Source organism: Centropristis striata, chromosome 19, assembly GCF_030273125.1.
Source record: "Centropristis striata isolate RG_2023a ecotype Rhode Island chromosome 19, C.striata_1.0, whole genome shotgun sequence".
Lineage (NCBI taxonomy): Eukaryota > Metazoa > Chordata > Actinopteri > Perciformes > Serranidae > Centropristis > Centropristis striata.
Window position 1 is genome coordinate 29,032,478 of NC_081535.1, and position 18,651 is coordinate 29,051,128.

Here is an 18,651-nt window from a genome sequence, read left to right on the forward strand (position 1 = left end):
AATACATATTATTACACTGTCTTACAGAAGGGGAAAAAGGGGTTTATTTAGTTAAAATAACACAAATTGTAAGTACAATGTATTTTAAAGCATTACTTTTATATTTATATCAATAACCACTAAAATAAATGAATGGATGTTAAAAAAGTAAATAGCCCATGATAAAGTAATTTAGTCTCAGAAAACAGTCTAATTTATTCAGAAAAAAAGTAATTTTTTATTTTTCCATGAAAGCTTTTACTAAGAAAGTGGCCATTAATGCAGGAAAAAACAGCATTGTTTTTGCCATTATAACTTTTTTTAACTCCTGAGATAAGCATCTTATTTATTTGGAATTTATTTCTTAACACATTCGTCATTAATCTAAAAAAAAAAAAGTAGATTTTCTTTCTCAACCAAGGTACCAGTAGGTGCAGTAGATTCTCAGAAAACCAACAAGACCCAGCATTCGTGATATGCACGCTCTCAAGGCTGTGCAATTCTACTCGTACCTTGTTTACCATGTAGCAATAAAAAATATACTAAAAACCTGGATTAATCTGGTTAGTCACATTGGACTGCTATTATTTTGAACACTACTGTATGCGATGGTATGCATGATGACCGATTCAAAACATGGATTTCTAAAGGATTAACTGACTACAACCCATTTGTCCACAAGGGAGCCTTCCAAACTCAACTGGGTCAAATATCTGACGTGAATTTTGTTGAAAAAATATTGTGTTTTTTTATTACACCAGCTCAAAAAAGATACCGTGGAACTGGAGATGCCTGCTGGAGGTGTGGTACAGAAGGAGCTAATCATTTCCAAGTTTTCTAGAATTGTCAAATTATTCAAGGGTATTGGGTTGAGATTCATCATCATGTGCAGAATGTGTTCTCAATTGTTTTCCCCTATTTATTTGAAACTGTGTATCTCAGTAACATAATACTAGACGGCTTTAGCAATGGAGACAAGAAACTGCTTTATATTCTTTTAGCAGCAAGCAAAAAGGACATTACCAGAAGATGGCTCAAGCCTGAGCAACCAAGAAATGAGGACTGGATCAACATTATACAAGAAATCTACAAAATGGAATAAGTGACTTTTCAACTAAAATTGCAAATGGACTCATTTTAGAGGTATTGGGTACTAACCTGCAAGATAAATAGATACAAACTGTCCTTTATACCTACCTCCATTAAATTATTAAATAGTGCAAGATAGAGTGTGTATGAGTGAGAGATTCATAAAGGGATTGTGCAATAAAAATGGTGGTATAGGGAAGTGCAATAGAATAATCAGTGTAATAGAATTAATGATGTTGTATGGGTATATGTGCAATAGGAAGAGTGTGTGCAATAGTGCAAATGAAGAGTGTGTGTGTTCTGTGCTGATATGAATTTATTTGATATGTGAACAGATTTCCTTTTGTGCGTTTGTGTTTTGTGATGTGCTATATGACACTCTTGTGTCCAAAACAAATTTCAGGGAGACAATAAAGCAACCAACTTATTCAGAAAAAAATTGTAGCCTCTTTTTTATTACTTTTTCCTTGAAAACTTTGAGATAGTTATGCAATTCATAAACAAAGAATAGAAGAAAAAAATATATGTAAATGCATTACACTTATAAATCCACTAGAACTTTGACACAAACTCAAAGTTTGAGAAGAAATAATTTTATTTTCATAAAGTTTTCATAACAGAAGTATTAGAATTGACATAATACAGATACTGTATTCCTGTACGGACATTAGGTTATGTTTGGATTTAACTAAATCCAACTTCACGTAAGTCAGCTTTCACAGACTGTGTCGTCTGTGGCTCATAAAGCCCCAACAGCTCGTTTCATCCTTTCAGTTTATATTCGTCTCGTCCAGGTGACTCTGGAGACAGAAGCGTCCTCTGGGACGTCTCTGCAGGTAATAAAATAAAGAGACTCCTGCAGCTGCAGCTGCAGCTACGCTTTGCCTTTCCTGCTCTTGTTCCTCCCTCCGCTGTATCGGAAACTCTTCAGTGGGTTCTTCCCCGGGATGTTCTTCTGCAACAGACACAACCAGTTATGTCATTCAAAGTTGAGTTTTTGTTTTATTATGCATATTACATTTTATTCTTTGTAATAAAAAACATCAACACAGATAGGAAACTCTGGTCAAAAGAAGACTTTAAAGACGGGAGTTCAACCAGTGATAGATAGATACTGTGCTATTATTATTGATTAATCCAATGATTAGATTCTCAATCATACAAATAATCCTTTGAGCTAGAATAAGTCAGAAAATAGTTTCCAGGGCCTGTGGTGACTTCTTTCAATGTCTGACAGTCCAAAACCCACACAAATTCAGTTTATCATCATATATTTAGTGGTGTTTTTAGGTGGAAAACTGGTGGGGCAACAACTACTTTGGACAGATGCACAACCAGAAAATTACACAATTTTAAATCTACCATGACGTTTAATTTCATCAGAGTTCGTGCAGCTTTTCCAAAGTCATTTTTTAGGTGCCCAAACCAAAAACTCTAGAGGCCAACTACGGCAAAAAAAAGTTTAAAGAATAAATGTATACCTACAGCAATCAATGTATACTAATACTACAATACTGCTTTTTTTTACCAGCTGTTTATATTAACATATAAAAAAACACCAGAAGAGAACAAAAGAATAGCGAAACCCTCTTAAAATAAATGTAAATGTCACTTTTTTCAGGTTTTTTTAGAAAAAAAAAAAAAAACTGGTGGCCAGACAGGTGATTTAGGAAAAAAAGATAATCATTTTTGTAAAAAAAATGACTTAGGCCATTATTTTAGCATGGTGACAATATGACGATTGGGATCATTTCATTTCAATTAAACGCTAGATTACATTGAAAATCAAGCATTTCTTAAGGAATATATTCAAATTCAAGCATTTTCTGACGTTGAAAACATGAAATTTCTTAAGCATTTTCCAAACTTCCAGACTTTGTGAGAGCCCCGTTTCACATTTCCCTCACACCGTTTAACACCAGTGTGATAATCCAACTGAGCACATACCTGATCTCAACTTCCTGTTCTCCTGAAACTTCCTTCAAATTCCCATTTCAACCGCTCTTTATCCTGCTGATTTCAGAGGAGCTTGAGATCCTGGAGGCCTGGTCCTGACCAGGTATCATCCAACGAAAAATCCTCTTCTCTAACAAGCTATTTCCTCTTGGAGAAAGAGCCTCCCTATGGCAACTCTGCCTTTACTTTTCCTTTTATTGGCATTTTAATTGCACATTTTAAGGTGACAGTAAAAGCCAGAGAGAAGGGTATGACGTGCAATCGGAATCGAGGACACTGCAGTTATGTGGCAAATACTCAGCTACCTGTGCTCAAAGTAAAGGTTAATGCACTGCAGATGGGTTCATTATTGATTATCATTGGTTTTATTTGTATCTTTTATACAGAACTTTTGTGGTCCCCATAGGTAATTTTACCTGTTCTAAAACTCGCATTACCTGTGGTGTACCACAAGGTTTGATTTTAGGTCCGATTTTATTTTCAATTCATATGCTCCCTCTAGGACACATTATCCAGCGCGATAATGTGTCCTTCCTTTGCTACGCAGACGACACACAGATATACCTCCCCCTAAGAACATCTGATCCTGGAAGCCGAGCTGCTGTGTTTGACTGTCTTAAAGATATCAACCGTTGGATGGCCCTAATCTTCCTTCACCTCAATTAACTCCAAATCTGAAATCATACTGTTCAGTCCTCCTCACGCCATTAGTCACTTCCAAAATCATCTCGGCCCACTATTCGCCAACATAAAGTCCTCTGTAACTCCCTCCTCACCGGTCTCTCCCAGAAATCCCTTTCTCACCTCCAACTGGTTCAGAAGGCAGCAGCTCGGCTTCTTACCGTTTTTAACAGACGACATCACATCACCCTGATTTAAGCTTCTTTGCACTGGCTCCCTCTTCGTTTCAGGATTGATTTTTAAGATTTTATTGATCACTTTTGAAGCTCTTTTAGGTCTGGCTCCTAGCTATTTAAGAGAATTATTAAATCCATATGAGCCGACCGCGTCCGTAGATTCTCGGGTGGCGCCCTTCTGACAGTTCCAAAGTCTAAATTGAAAACCAACCAAACTTTCTCCACCAGAGCGCCCCGACTTTGGAACGGGCTGCCCGAGGAGATAGGGCGCTCAGAGTCAGTAACTTCTTTTAAATCACTTCTTAAATCCCTTTTATAGACTTGCTTTAATGTAATGCTTTCTATCTTAACACCCCTTTTTACTTCTTCACCTTTTACTTTTTTTACTCCTTTTACCTTTTATTGTCTGTGTATCTGAGAACATCTTGTGGTTGTTCCTGCTCTCTCTTTTATTGTTTTTCTGTGTAATTAACTCTCTCTCTGTTGAAACACTTTTTAAACTGCTGTTTTTAAAAGGGTGTTTTAAATCCCCCTGCAGGGTGAACCTTTAACTTTCTAACACTTATAATATCTACAAGAGGTTCAAACTCTCATGCTTTTATCTGTGAGCTCATCAGAGCTTTTGTCTCTCTGTCAGTATTTTAACAGATCGTTTGAAACGTTTTACCTTGAAGCTGCTCTTGACGACTCCCGCTGCTTTTGGTTTTTCCCTCCTCTTCCTGCGCTTCGACAGCAGACTCACTGCACCTTTCAGAGTCTCAGGAACTGCACGAAACCAGTGGAAACCATGAGTTACAAATAGTAACTAAATAAATTTACTTACATCAGGGTTCAGACAGCTTTGTGAGCGTAAAGTATAACCACTTTTCAAGCACTTTGAAGCAAAAATGTCCAAACTCTCTAAGCCTTTATGATCGAAACTGTTGCCCTAATGCAGTTTTGATTGGAAAAGAGTCTCACTGAGGTACTCCGGGACGTTCTTCAGGTGTGGTTTGATGACAGCGGGGTGCAGGTCTTTGTCGTGTCGCAGCAGCTGCAGGTCTCTGGGGTTGTCTTCAAAATACGTCTGAGTGACAGAGGAAACATAATCAGATAACAGAATAGTAACAGTTCGTTCTCAGGAAAAAAGCCAACAAAAATAGATAAAACTTTTCGAGAATGCGCATAAAAGTTTTGACGCTCACTTGATGGTCACGTGGTTTTTGTCTTTTTCTAGAAATTGTTAATGCTCTTAACAGGAGATGGAAACATCTTGTCTGAATAAATTCTGAAGTAGGGAACATTTAACTCTCATGACTGATCAGCTTCCTCTGACATGAAAAAACAATTACAAGTTGCCGAGTTGAATCTAATTCCTGAAGAATTCTCTCCAATTTCTCTCTTTATGTTGTTTTCTCTCTTCTTCTTTTGTTTACTGACAGATTAGTCTACAGCGACACTTTACACTGCCATCTGCTCACCAAAGTACGTTATAATAATAACTTTATTTTTATAGCACCTTTTAAAAACAGCAGCTTACAAAGTGCTCCGACAGAGAGACAGAGTTAATTACACAGAGAATGATGCCATAAGACTAAAACCAATTCTTAAATCAAAAGGAAAACAATAAAAGAGAGGGCAGGAACAATCACAAGACGTTCTCAGATACACAGAAAATAAAAGGTAAGAGGTAGAAGTAAAAAGGAGTGGTTAGATATAAAGCTTCACATAAAAGCAAGTTTACAAAAGTGGGTTTTTGTGCAGCTTCGTTTAGTCGCTCTCAACCAGCTCATGGAAAAGTCACAAATTTGTAATTTGTTTAATGCAACATTTCAATTCGCTTCACCTTTACTGGAAACAGCTACTGTCCACACACTCTTCCTCCTCTTTCTCTCTCTGTAATCTTCACTCACCTTGAGTTTCTCCGAGTTGAGCAGCTCCTGTTTGATCTCCTTCAGTCGAGCCTCCTTCACCGCCTGCTTTGTCACTGAACGCATCGCATCCTGCGCACACACACACACACACTCAATGAAGGTTCATCACTCCCACTTTTATATTTTTCTTAATCTTCACTTTTCTTATGAACAAAAGCAAAAGGTAAAAGAAAAAAGTGTTTCTCCCTATAGTGTAATAATTTCCTGACAATGTAACAATGCCTGAAAATATAATAAAATTTGCACTCAACTCGGTTGAAAATTAAATAAAATAATAAAATATTATATTATATTATATTATAACAATATTATAAAAATAATAATGTAATAACTTCACGAATGATGTAATAAAATATCCTGGCTGAGGCTTCTGAGCAGCACTGGAGAGCCCAGGTAACTCTTCCCTAAACGGACCTCTTCACAGATTTCCAACAAATCACTACCTCATGAAAACAACCACAAAACAACAAAACAACTTCCTGAAAATGTAAGAAATTCCCAATTATGTAATAAGGTATTACATTATCTGTAAAAATGTTACTACAACATCAGTCAGGACATTTTATTACATTATTGGGTTTCAGTACATTTTCGATCGAGGTAAGTGCTAATTTCATTACATTTTCAGGCTTTATTACAACATCAGGAAATTATTACATTAAAGGGTGCTACACTCCTGCTTGGTTTTGTTTTGATATGCTGATACTCACCCTGCACCTGTACCTGAACCCTTCAATCTCTTCCATCTTAAACTGGTATGGTTTCAGAACAGAATCTGCATGATCTGCAAACACACACAATACAGCGTTTACTTTTTAATACATTACATCAGCGATTAGCAACCGGCAGCCCGCAGAATCATTTCAGGCCTCTCAGGATTTCACGATTGCATGTTTTTCTGCATGAACCTGAATGCACCGTGTGAAATTGAAACCTGACCAAAGTTTCTTACAGTACAGTAGTACAGCTGCAATGCCTCGCTATCTTTAGATATTTCCTAAACACTAAATGGGAATAATGTAATAAATATAAACAACCCAATAAATACATAAATAATTAAATCAAGTTCTCATGTGTATCTTTTTTTTTTTGCAAAAAAGAATTTTTGCAAATAAACTACAGATTTTTTTACCGTGCAGGGGGCCTGGTTAATAGCCTAATAAATTCAGAAAGCTGTAAGGAAAAATGCATTCTGGTATTCATATTTACAATTTTACCAGTTTTTAACCATCACTTCTCAGTGAACTGTCTAAGAGCATTTTCTAGTTAAGTATCTAGTTATCATTCTGGATTTCCCATGTTTTTAGGAGTCTGTTGACACTGATATACAGTCATGGAAAACATTATTAGACCACCCTTTTTCTTCAGTTTCTTGTTCATTTTAATGCCTGGTACAACTAAAGGTACATTTGTTTGGACAAATATATTAATAACAACAAAAATAGTTCATGAGAGTTGAATTTAAGAGCTGATATCTAGCCATGGAAAATGTCTAGATATTAGGTTTTAAACTAAACTCTTATCAGCTATTTTTGTTGTTATCATTATGATAACAACATAAGGATAATGTAGTTGATGACCCTGCAGAAGAATTTTTATAAACACAGACTCAAACAATATTTAACTGACTTAAATGTCACTAAAACAGTTTCCCCTGAACTTTCTGGATAACTCTGCATTAAGGCATTTCGTGGCCGTCTTTGTGTAAGTTAAATTTCTTTTTTCACCCTCTGATGTTTGAATTCTGCATCAGTGGCATCACAAACTCGTCATGTGACAGACTTGATCTTAAGTTACCTCCTGTGAGCGCCTCCTCCACCTCTGACAGCAGCTCGAGCTCAGTGTTGGAGATGAAAGACAGAGCCGTGCCGGGGTTGTCTGCTCTCGCCGTTCTACAAACAAACAAACAGGATTTTTAATTCTCACATATAAATGACTTCTTACTGCTACGATAATAAGCAAACAGAGCTTTCACGGATGAAAGATCCTGATCTGAAACTCGACTCACCTTCCCACTCGGTGAATGTACGACTCCACAGTTGTGGGGAAATCAAAGTTGATGACGTTGGCGACGTTTTGGAAGTCCACACCTCTGGAGACTCCGTATTCTTTGTCCTTCGTCCTGGAAAAAAAAAAACTTTCTTGAAAACTTTTCTGATTCAGAAATTCCTCCAAAATGTCAACAAAAATGTATAGATTCCATTAAAATCTGTCTATTTGATCACTTTATTTAATATCTGATGAAAGGACTCTTAAAGGTCTTTAAAATATGAAATGTTCTCTGCAGGTTTCATTGAATTTGCAGCTGCAATCTGTGTCTGCAAAACAGATTAATTCAAGTTCAGAACTAAAGACCTCTTGGGGGCCAAAGTTCTCTAAAAGTAATCTCAACAACTTGCAGACTTGTTGCTGTATTAACTTACTTTGCTCCTCTCTCTGTGTTCTTCTTCTTCTTCCCTTTTCCTGCGGTGGCCGCCTGTGGAGCCGCAGTGGGATCGGCCAAACTCTGTTCGTCTGTGGCAATGATGTAGTCGTAGAAGCCCTGGTTGAACTGAGTGATGATGTGACACCTGCACACAAACAACACACACAACACACACAGGATTGGACCTGTTAGATTTTCACTGTCAGGGATCACATGGTCTTTAACAAATAGTTTTTCAGGATATTATTCTTTTAATTCCTTTATAAGAGTGAAAAGCAAAAACAGCAACAAATGTTTGACAGTCTTGAATTACGTAACGCTTTCTAGTTTGTGTAGTATTTTTTTCAGAATGACCATTTTGCTCTCTTTTTGTTTGAAATAAACTTCATAAGTAAAAAAAATAAGGAAAAATAAATGGCTGAAAATAAATAAAATATATAAAAATAAATAAGATATATATTATTAAATGTACCAAAAAAACAGTAATTTATGTGTAGAATAATATATTTACATACTTAATGTATATTTAAAGAAAATTATTTAAAAATACAGAAAAAAATAATAAATCAATATTTTTTTATTATATTGCATTTATTGTTGTATTCCTCTTTATAACTCTCCATTTATTTCCTTATTCTTTTACAGATTTATTATTTTTATTGCACCCTTTTTTTTCTAAAATTCTTCAATGTATAAAAAATAAAATATGTAAGGAATTGTTCGAAAAAATATAGAAATTAATGAAATATCTCAAAACCTTTAAAAAAAAATAATACAATGAAATAACCTGAAATCTTGAGAAAATGAGAACCACGCATCTCGAAAAACTCAGGAAAACAGCTGTTTTCAGCTTTGTGACAAGGACTTTTCCATCTGATCCAAGAGGATTTTTAAGAGTTTATTTAGCCGAAGTGGAAGGAGAATTTTCTCACCACATAAAGAAACTCTTTATCCTTCAGTTTATCACAAACACATGTGGAGATACATGGTTTTCACGCGACAGGAAGTACAAAATAAAAGCCTGCTCTCTCTCCTCTCACCTGGACTGGACGGGCAGCTCCGAGTTGAGCACGCAGGCGGGAATGCCGAACTGTTCCAGGAACAGTTTGAGTCTGTAGCAGCGCTCTACTGCGCCCACAAACAGCAGCGTCTTCCCCTGGACCAGACGCAGCTTCAGCAGCGTGTACACCAGCAGGAACTTGTCCTCCTCCACACATTTGATGCTGTACTGCTGCAGCTGGCTGCTGTCCGGCAGCTGAGAGCCCTGCAGCTTCAGCACCACCTGAGAGGACACAGAGCAGCTTTTAAAGACACGGAGCAGATTTTCTTTTGAAGCAGATACTCAGATAACGTTTGCAATTAAGTGAATGTGAAAATGAGATTACAGGGTTGTGCAGCAGCAGCTCCTTTAAGGCCTGAACGTCCTCGGTGAGAGTTGCAGACATCAGAAACGACTGGTAGATCTTCGGCAAATGACTGAAAAGACAGCAAGAGAACAAGTTTATTTTAAAGAAAATACATGCTTGTGATGTTTACAATAAGTGGAAATGTTGCAAATGCGTCATGGACTGAAGGTCGAGACATGAAAGGATAAGCCAGGTAATATTTTATATTGGTTTTCTTTGTTACGAAACTGGAAAAGGGGCCCAAAACAACAATGGTCTGTGTTTTGGTCCTGATCTCATAGGATTTCTTGACATTAACAAAAACAGATTATTGCCTCTCAACCCCACAACCTGCCAGCAGTTTTGATGGGGATGTTTTCTATAAAAAATGATGTAATAAAGTCAAGTTTATATTTATCCCGAGTCAGCAATTTGTGCTGCAGCAAGCATAAAAACACAGCAAATGTAAACAAATCTATTCATTGCTTCACAGTGGGGATGAGGTGTATTGCATTTCCACCTCTTTAAACTTCGAGAAACTCCTTTAAATTAAGCAAGGAGAAGGAAAAGTATTCACACACACATACTGAGGAAAGAATTGCCTCATTAAAGTCACAAATGAACCGCTGAATGAGACAGTGACCTTTCTGGTGAATAACTAAAAAGAGCTTAACAACATGCAGCTTCCTCAGGTAAATTCATTAAAATCAGTCTGTGTGTGTGTGTGTGTGTGTGTGTGTGCTCGTACCACAGCAGGTTCTTGAGGTCGGCCTCGAAGCCAAAAGAGAAGAGCAGGTCGGCCTCGTCCACCACCAGCATCTCCAGGGACGAGTGCAGCACCAGGTTCTGGGCGTTCAGGTGGGCGAGCACGCGGGATGGCGTTCCCACGACAACATCAGGCTTCTCCATTAATATGGGTCTGTTCAGACATAACAGACAACATCAAACACACAATAATCAGTTAGAATACTGACAATTATTACATGCTCACTTACTGCACACTTTGAGCTAGCTGCAGAAACCATTTAAATGTCAAAATGTTCAGACTTTTAAGGACATGCATGCTGTAACCTTTATAACTTTTTTCATACATTTATTTTTTTAAATAACAAATCTTCAAATCATCTAATCTGACACTCCAGATGTCACCATAGCTCCTGTAAGGGGACTTAATTTATTGACAGTAAGCTACATTCAGTGCTTATCAAGGCTTAAGTTTTATCATTTTTACAGGTTACCAGAACCTTAACTCATGATTTTAATTCACCAGGAAGGCTGATTCCTTTGTGCAAAAAGCAAGATTCAACCCCGTTTTATAGAGAATTTGGGGTTGTGGGTGGTGGATTTTTAGGGGGAGACAGCAGGTCAACAGTAGATGACACATGGAAGTGAGGAACATCATCTGAAAGGGGAGAACCTGAAGATTAATCTGTATTTATTACATTTCAAAAGTGTAAAAGGACTTTGTGATATAAAGGCCATTCCCATGCTAAATTATGTCTCATAAATTGTTGCAGTAATTTTGGGTTTGATACCATTTGTTACACAGATTTGGTGTGAAGAATAACAATTTTTCCCCTTTGAGAAATAATAAAATTGGTCAGAAATCCTAGCCTGGGTATACCCAGACTGCCTTGCGCGCTCTAATTTAATTTCGAACCTCCATCCAGTCTGGAAACCATGTCAGTTTCTTAGCCCTGTTTTAGGGATCCAATCACAGAGCGGGGAGGGACGGTGAGACGATGACGCGTACTACTCGGCACTTGGAAGCTTGTAGTTTTCCGGATCCAACATGGCTGCTGCAGACGCGAAACTCTCTTTAGCTGTAGATGGTGTTTTAAATAGTTTAGAGCGAAAGTTGAAAGGCGAAAGGTCTCTCGGCGGCTCCGTTGTCCCCCGGCTCGTAGCCAGATCACCGGTAGCGGGGCGCCGCACCGGCGGTCTCGCCAGCTCGGCGCAACGAGCCGCCGAGACCGCCAGTCACCGCCGGTGATCTCGCTCCGAGCCGGGGGACAGCGGAGCCGCCGAGAGGCCCGCAGCAGCTTGTTTATTGCCCATAAAATCAGTGGATGTGTGTGGCTGAATGACATGAGGGGGAATAAAGCGTGAAAATAAATAATCTTGCAGAAAGCGAGAACTGGAGAAGCAAAGCAGCAAACAACACTCTCTCACAGACACACACACACACACACAACAACCATCCATTTCTGTTGCTCTACTACGTCATCTGGTATAACTGATCTGATTGGCTAAGAGCTACCTACAGACACTTTTGATAGACATTCTAAGCGCCCAATAAACGGCTCTGGAGGATCGTAAACCACACCTCCTCTACAGAGAAATGAACGGCTGGTGTCCAGACCAAATCTCAAATGAGATTTGGTCTGGTGTTAGCCAGGCTACAGAAATCCCTTCAGAATCCCACATTCAGACACCAAGACCTTGAGGAACATCAGTGAAAAATCCATGCTGTGATTTGGTTTTAAAACCTTTAGACATTTTTCTCGATTTTTTGCATATTTCTGTGATTGTATGGCAGCACTTATGCTGTGTTGCCTGCTGAGAAACCCCCTTGTTGTGAATCTAGTGTATCAGCCATCCATCCTCTGAATGCTCTAGGACTCTAGTTTGTGGTTGTAAAGTTTCAGGAGGCTGATTATCCTAGAGGTCACAGCAGCTCATTTTAGACACTGAGCTCAAGTTTCACTCACTAACATCATCACACATAAAGAACATTGGGCTCATTGAATCCACAAGAGTCTCAGCTTTCCAGTCAGACCCCATTTATGCAGCTCACAGACTGTTTAGGGACCCCAGGATGCACAACGACTCATATGCAAGAGGACACAATACCGCATTTTACTGCATGTTACAGCATGTCTGTAAAGAGACTCGTGGGGAAACATAGAAGTTATTATTAGATATCTGCAGCTCAGAGTTATTAACCAGTTTGGAATGAGATTCCTGATAAACCTGATAAACTGTTGAGTTAAAGCTCCGCCCCTCACCTGACTGACCAAGACAAACCAAGCTGTTATTCTGCCTCACTATAAGATAACGATAAGATTCAGCTTCGGACTAAAACCTCCACTTTGACTGAAAGAGGACGACTTCAGGAGATTACTGGGAACACTGGAACAGCTCCACTTCACCCAGCTGCCGAATCCACAAACTGATCGACAGTTTCACAGGAAAGTAAAGTAACTTTGAGAGAACAGGGAGTGGCTGAGCTGTTTGTCTGCTGTGTTTCGGCTTCATTTAGAGACTAAATGGCTTCCAGATTAGAGGAGGATCTCTGCTGTTCTGTCTGCCACGAAATCTTTAAAGATCCTGTTCTTCTGTCATGCAGCCACAGCTTCTGTAGAGACTGTCTGCAGAGCTGGTGGACGGGGAAACAAACCAGAGAGTGTCCGGTTTGTCAGAAATCTTCAACGAGTGAACCACCTTGTAACCTGGCGTTAAAGAACCTGTGTGAGAGTTTCTTACAGGAGAGAGATCAGAGAGCTTCAGAGGCTCTCTGCAGTCTGCACTCTGAGAAACTCAAACTCTTCTGTCTGGACCATCAGCAGCCAGTGTGTCACATCTGCAGAGACTCAGAAAAACACTCCAACCACAGATTCAGACCCATCGATGAAGCTGCACAACAACACAAGAAGGAACTTCAGGAAACTCTGGAGCCGTTAAAGAAGAAGTTAAATGGTTTTAAAGAAGTTAAAGTGAAGTTTGATCAAGCAGCAGAACACATTCAGGACCAGGCCCGACGCACAGAGACGCAGATTAAGGAGCAGTTTAAGAAGCTTCACCAGTTTCTAGAAGAGGAAGAGGAGGCCAGGATGGCTGCACTGAGAGAGGAAGAGGAGCAGAAGAGTCAGATGATGAAGGAGAAGATGGAGGCTCTGAGCAGAGATAGCAGCTCTTTCAGACACAGTCAGAGCCACAGAGGACGAGCTGAGAGCTGAACACGTCTCATTCCTCAACAACTACAAGGCTGCAGTGGAAAGAGTCCAGCAGCACCCCCTGCTGGAGGATCCACAGCTGCCCTCAGGAGCTTTGATAGACCAGGCCAAACACCTGGGCAACCTGGCCTTCAACATCTGGAACAAGACGAAGGACATGGTCTCCTACAGTCCTGTCATTCTGGACCCAAACACTGCTGGTCCAGACCTCATCCTGTCTGAAGATCTGACCAGTGTGAGACGAGAAGAGGAACAGCAGCTTCCTGATAATCCAGAGAGGATCATTTTCTTCTCTGTTCTGGGCTCTGAGGGCTTTAACTCAGGGACTCACAGCTGGGAGGTCGAGGTTGGAGACAATACAGACTGGGAACTGGGTGTGTTAGCAGAGTCTGTCCAGAGGAAAGGAGTCATACGATCTGGATTATTGAGGACAGAGTTCTGTGTAGGTAAATACGCATCAGTGTCACCATCAGATAAAAGAACTGATCTGGTAGTTCAGAAGAAGCTCCAGAGGATCAGAGTGAATCTGGACTGGAACAGAGGAAAGCTGTCGTTCTCTGAGGTTGACACTAACACACACATACACACCTTCACACACACTTTCACTGAGAGGATGTTTCCATATTTTTTCAATAGAGATTGGCATCACCCACTGCAGGTTTTACCAGTGAGGGTCTCTGTGGCTGCAGGACAACAGAAATAGACGATCAGCATCGTCCTGAAGTCTTTGAGGAACATGTGACCACGTTGTCCTCCTGATGGTTTTTTTCTCCATCAGTGTGAGGAAATGATGTCATGATGATGTGACATCAGATCAAAGAGCTGTCAATCACTCTTTGACTGGCAGCCATCTCTGTGGTTTCCTGTTTGATTATTGATCAAATCTTTAAAGGGAATTCTCTGTAAAACTTCATTCTCATTGATTGTTTTTCTTTGTTTTATTGGTGTTTAAGAGTAAAAAACTACTGTCGGATAACAGAAAATAACTAAGTTATTTTACAGATAATTTTTTTAAATACGAGATTATCTGTATTAAAAAAATATATATATATATATATATATATATATATATATATATATATATATATATATAATTATGAATAACTTAAGTGTTTTTACTTTAATTTTTTGATAACTTTTGCTGCCTGACTTTTTACTGTTATTTACTGTTTTATGATTTTTTTATTATGTTAAATTTAAAGTTTCACTACAAAAAAACAAAAAGCTGCCTGAATCTTACATTCAGCAATGTGTATTTTTTGTACTTTTACATAGAATTTACTGTCATTTAACATTCAAGAGCATTACGCAATTCAATAATACTGTAAAAACAAAAATCTGTCCCATTGTTTTGGTTTTTCAGACTTCAACTTCCATGTTCTGGTTAATATTTGTAATTCAAGTAATTCACTTTATGGCATTTGCACTTGCATTATTGGGCTTTTATTGTGAAGGGTGAAGGGCAGGTTTGTGGCAGTGGGCGGGGCTTCATGTACGGCAGCTGACAGTAACCAGTAATCCACATTCAGACAGCAAGAATCAATGCTGTGATCTGGTTTCAGAAACTTTTGACATTTAGTAGATTTGTGTATTTCGTGTGATTGTATGGCAGCACTTGTGTCGTGTTTCCTGCTGAGAAACCCCCTTATTGTCAATAAAGTGTGGAAAGCGATCCATCCTCTATGTCTCTAGTTTATGGTTGTAAAGTTTCATGATTATCCTAGAGGTCACAGCAGCTCATTTTATACACCAAGCTCAAGTTTCACTGACTAACATCCTCACATATGAAGAAAACACCACAACCTCTGAAAAAAACTATTATTGTTAAGAAGTATTTCTGAAAGTGTAGGTGCTCAGTTACAACACAAGAGGGAGCGTCTTTCAGTAAATCCTGCAGTTTCATAGGCTCTGGTGATGTGTAAGAATAGACTAATGCATGTGAAATCAGTTTTAGTTCATGAAAGTGACGATATGGACCGACCTCTGTGCAGACAGGTCAGCTTTCCCAGTGATGTCGGCCACTCGGACGTCCCTCGAGCAGAACGCCGTCAGCTGTCTGATCATGGTCTGGACCTGCTGACCCAGCTCCTTGGTTGGAACCAGGATCAGAGCTCTCACGTCCTGCTCCCGAACGCTCTAAAGATAACATCAACAACAAACACAGAGTGAGTTGTCAACAGGAGGAAAAGGACTGAAAACAGAGGAAATCCATGGATTTATATCCTGAAGATTTTCTTCCCCTCACCTGTTTTGAGGCGAGGATGCGTTGGATAACCGGTATGGCGTAAGCTGCAGTCTTCCCGGATCCAGTCCGGGCTCGAGCCAGGAGGTCTTTCCCCTCCAGAGCCAACGGGATCGCTTTCTCCTGGATCAGAGTCGGCTGGGACCAACCCAGATCTGCAACCGCCTACATAGTAAGAAACAACAAACATTGATTTAACGGGTAAATAAAATGTTTCTGAATAGAGATATTTAAGATAACTGAATAACTACTGGTAGAGTGAAGTGAGCATAATATAAACAACAACAAAAAGAAAGGTATTTTATTTGTTTATATTATTTTTATTTGACAGGGAAACTGCATGATGCATAAATTAACATGTACAAACAAACAAAATATATAAACAGTAGTGTTCAAAATATTAGCAGTCCAATGTAACTAACCAGATTAATCCAGGTTTTTAGTATATTTTTTATTACTACGTGGCAAACAAGGTACCAGTAGGTGCAGTAGATTCTCAGAAAACCAACAAGACCCAGCATTGGTGATATTGGGCAATTAGTTGAGAGGGGTGTCAGTTTTTTTTAGTCGGATACAAAATATTTGCCTATATTTTATATTCTGCCATTAATATGTGGTTTAAATTTGTCTAAAATTACATATATTGAGTATTCAAATTAAAATATAATTTATTGTGATCATTTCTGGTACAATATACTGTCTAACATAAAAAATTATCAATACAGGCCTAGATGTGATCTATTATTATTTTTAAGTAAAAAATGAATAAATATATTTTGCAGCACCCTAGGCCTGCTCCCACTCTAAATCTAAATACAACCATTTTTATTGACGCTAAACAAATAAAGTGATCATTTATGATTAAAACGTCTGCAAATATTTTATTTTTATTTTTATTGTTTATAAGGTCACAGAGTGTAATTTAACACCATAAGTCGCTGTTATAGCTTTTTTTTATGGCGCTTTTAGCAGTTTAGCAACAATACAAAGGGTTCAAGTAACGCTGAGAGGAATATAAAGTCTACTATTTTTTAAATAAGAAGTTTATTTTAATTTTAGGTGCGTTTTTATTCGCATTATCTATGTTTTCAGTTAAAGTTAGCTCAGCCGTTAGGAGGTCTGTCTGTGTTTACGTCGAATTTACGTCACTTTTCTGTGTTTTTAATCTTCAGCAGGAGGTTTAAAGTTTCACTAAGAGTTCATTTAATAATTAGACATAATGTCAAATGGTTTTTACCTTTAAAAGACGGTCGTCTAAGCCCATTTCATGAAACTGAAGCCTGTCTTCAGCCATCTCTGCGCCTCACTACAGCCACACGTGCGTCTCAGGATTTCTACGTCATGTTGCCTTCACGTACCTCCTGTAAAGCTCCGAGTTTTGAAGTAGTGAGTTTACGGTCTCAAGGCAATGTTGTCTCTATTATTTGTTTCCCAGCGCAGTGTAATCGGTTTGTAAAATTGTATAAGAAGGTTAAGGTGATTCCTCATAAATACCTGGTTGTGAATTGGGAGAATAAGGAGGCGTTTTGCAGTATGATTAATAGCGCTGGAAATATGTATACTTTTAAACTAAAAGCCTATCTTTTTGATCTGGCTTTTATGTAGTGTCTTATTATCTTATTATCACAATGGTTTATAACTTGTTCTATTTATTTGCTTTTATCAGTTTTACCTATAATTTTTTGTTTATATTAAATGTTTATTCACATTTTCATTCTATTCATTTTTTATACATGTATTTATATGCATATTATCTTTTACAATTGTACCTACTCATATTGTATTTCTCAGTGTTAAATATTCTAACTCGTTGTTGTTTCAATCTAAAAAGCATGCATTGAATGACATTAGATTTGTTTGAAAGGTACTATATCAATTTATTTATTTTATTTATTACTATATTTCTATAGCTCCTTTCAAAACCAGCGTTACAAGGTGCTTTACAAAGTACATTATCACGGAGGCAATACAACAGTTAAAACAAAAATAACAGAACATCATCAAAAACAGTGAACAAGCAAAAATAATAGGATACAAAATTAAAATATGTGTAAGACGTTAGAAATCATTGCACAAATGCCAGTCTGTACAAGTGGGTTTTTAAAAGTTTTTTTAAAATGATACACAGACTCAGCTGCCCTGATACTGGGGGGGAGCTTGTTCCACAGTGTTGGAGCTAAGACAGTAAAGGCGTGATCTCCCTTTGTCTTGAGCCTAGACCGTGGGACGCTTAACAGTATCTGATTTTGAGATCTGAGGGATCTCGGTGCAGAGTAGGGGGTTAAGAGTTCTGAAATATAAAGTGGAGCTAGACCATGGAGAGATTTATAGGTAATAAAGAGGATTTTAAACTGAATTCTGTAACGGATGGGGAGCCAATGTAATGCTGCGAGGACTGGAGTGATGTGTTCTCTGCGTCGGGTGTTTGTGAGAAGAAGTCTTGCTGCTGCATTCTGTACCAATTGTAGTCTATTAATTGCTGCATCCAACCCTTAATGGCAGCGAGGCAGCAGTGCAGAGAGTCCAGTTTGCTGTGGTTATCCGGGTGAAGAGAGACATACAGCTGGGTATCGTCGGCGTAACATTGATATGACACAGGGGTGAAATGACGGATGATATGTCCTAGGGGCAACATATATAAACTGAACAGTATTGGACCAAGGACTGAGCCCTGTGGGGCCCCACATGACATGACAGCTGATGAAGACCTAAAGTTGTCCACAGTGACTCTGAAAACCCTGTCTGTTAGGTATGAAGCAAACCAGTTAAGTGCAGTCCCATCTATGCCAACCATGTATTTCAGTCGATTGAGGAGAATTGTGTGATCTACTGTATCAAACGCTGCACTC

At 38.5% G+C, this 18,651-nt stretch overlaps 1 protein-coding gene across 1 annotated transcript; it reads right to left on the bottom strand.

The window, feature by feature from the left end:
* Positions 1–1,639: 1,639 nt before the first annotated feature.
* Positions 1,640–17,171, bottom strand: ddx56 (DEAD (Asp-Glu-Ala-Asp) box helicase 56). Its single transcript, XM_059357348.1, has 14 exons — positions 17,040–17,171; positions 15,806–15,967; positions 15,542–15,696; positions 10,353–10,523; positions 9,605–9,695; positions 9,260–9,501; positions 8,218–8,364; positions 7,803–7,916; positions 7,592–7,686; positions 6,505–6,578; positions 5,774–5,863; positions 4,842–4,947; positions 4,549–4,646; positions 1,640–2,023 (listed from the first exon to the last, which is right to left on the bottom strand). The coding sequence occupies exons 1-14, from the start codon at positions 17,094–17,096 to the stop codon at positions 1,943–1,945; spliced, it is 1,683 nt and encodes a 560-aa protein (XP_059213331.1). The 5' UTR covers positions 17,097–17,171; the 3' UTR covers positions 1,640–1,942.
* Positions 17,172–18,651: the final 1,480 nt, after the last annotated feature.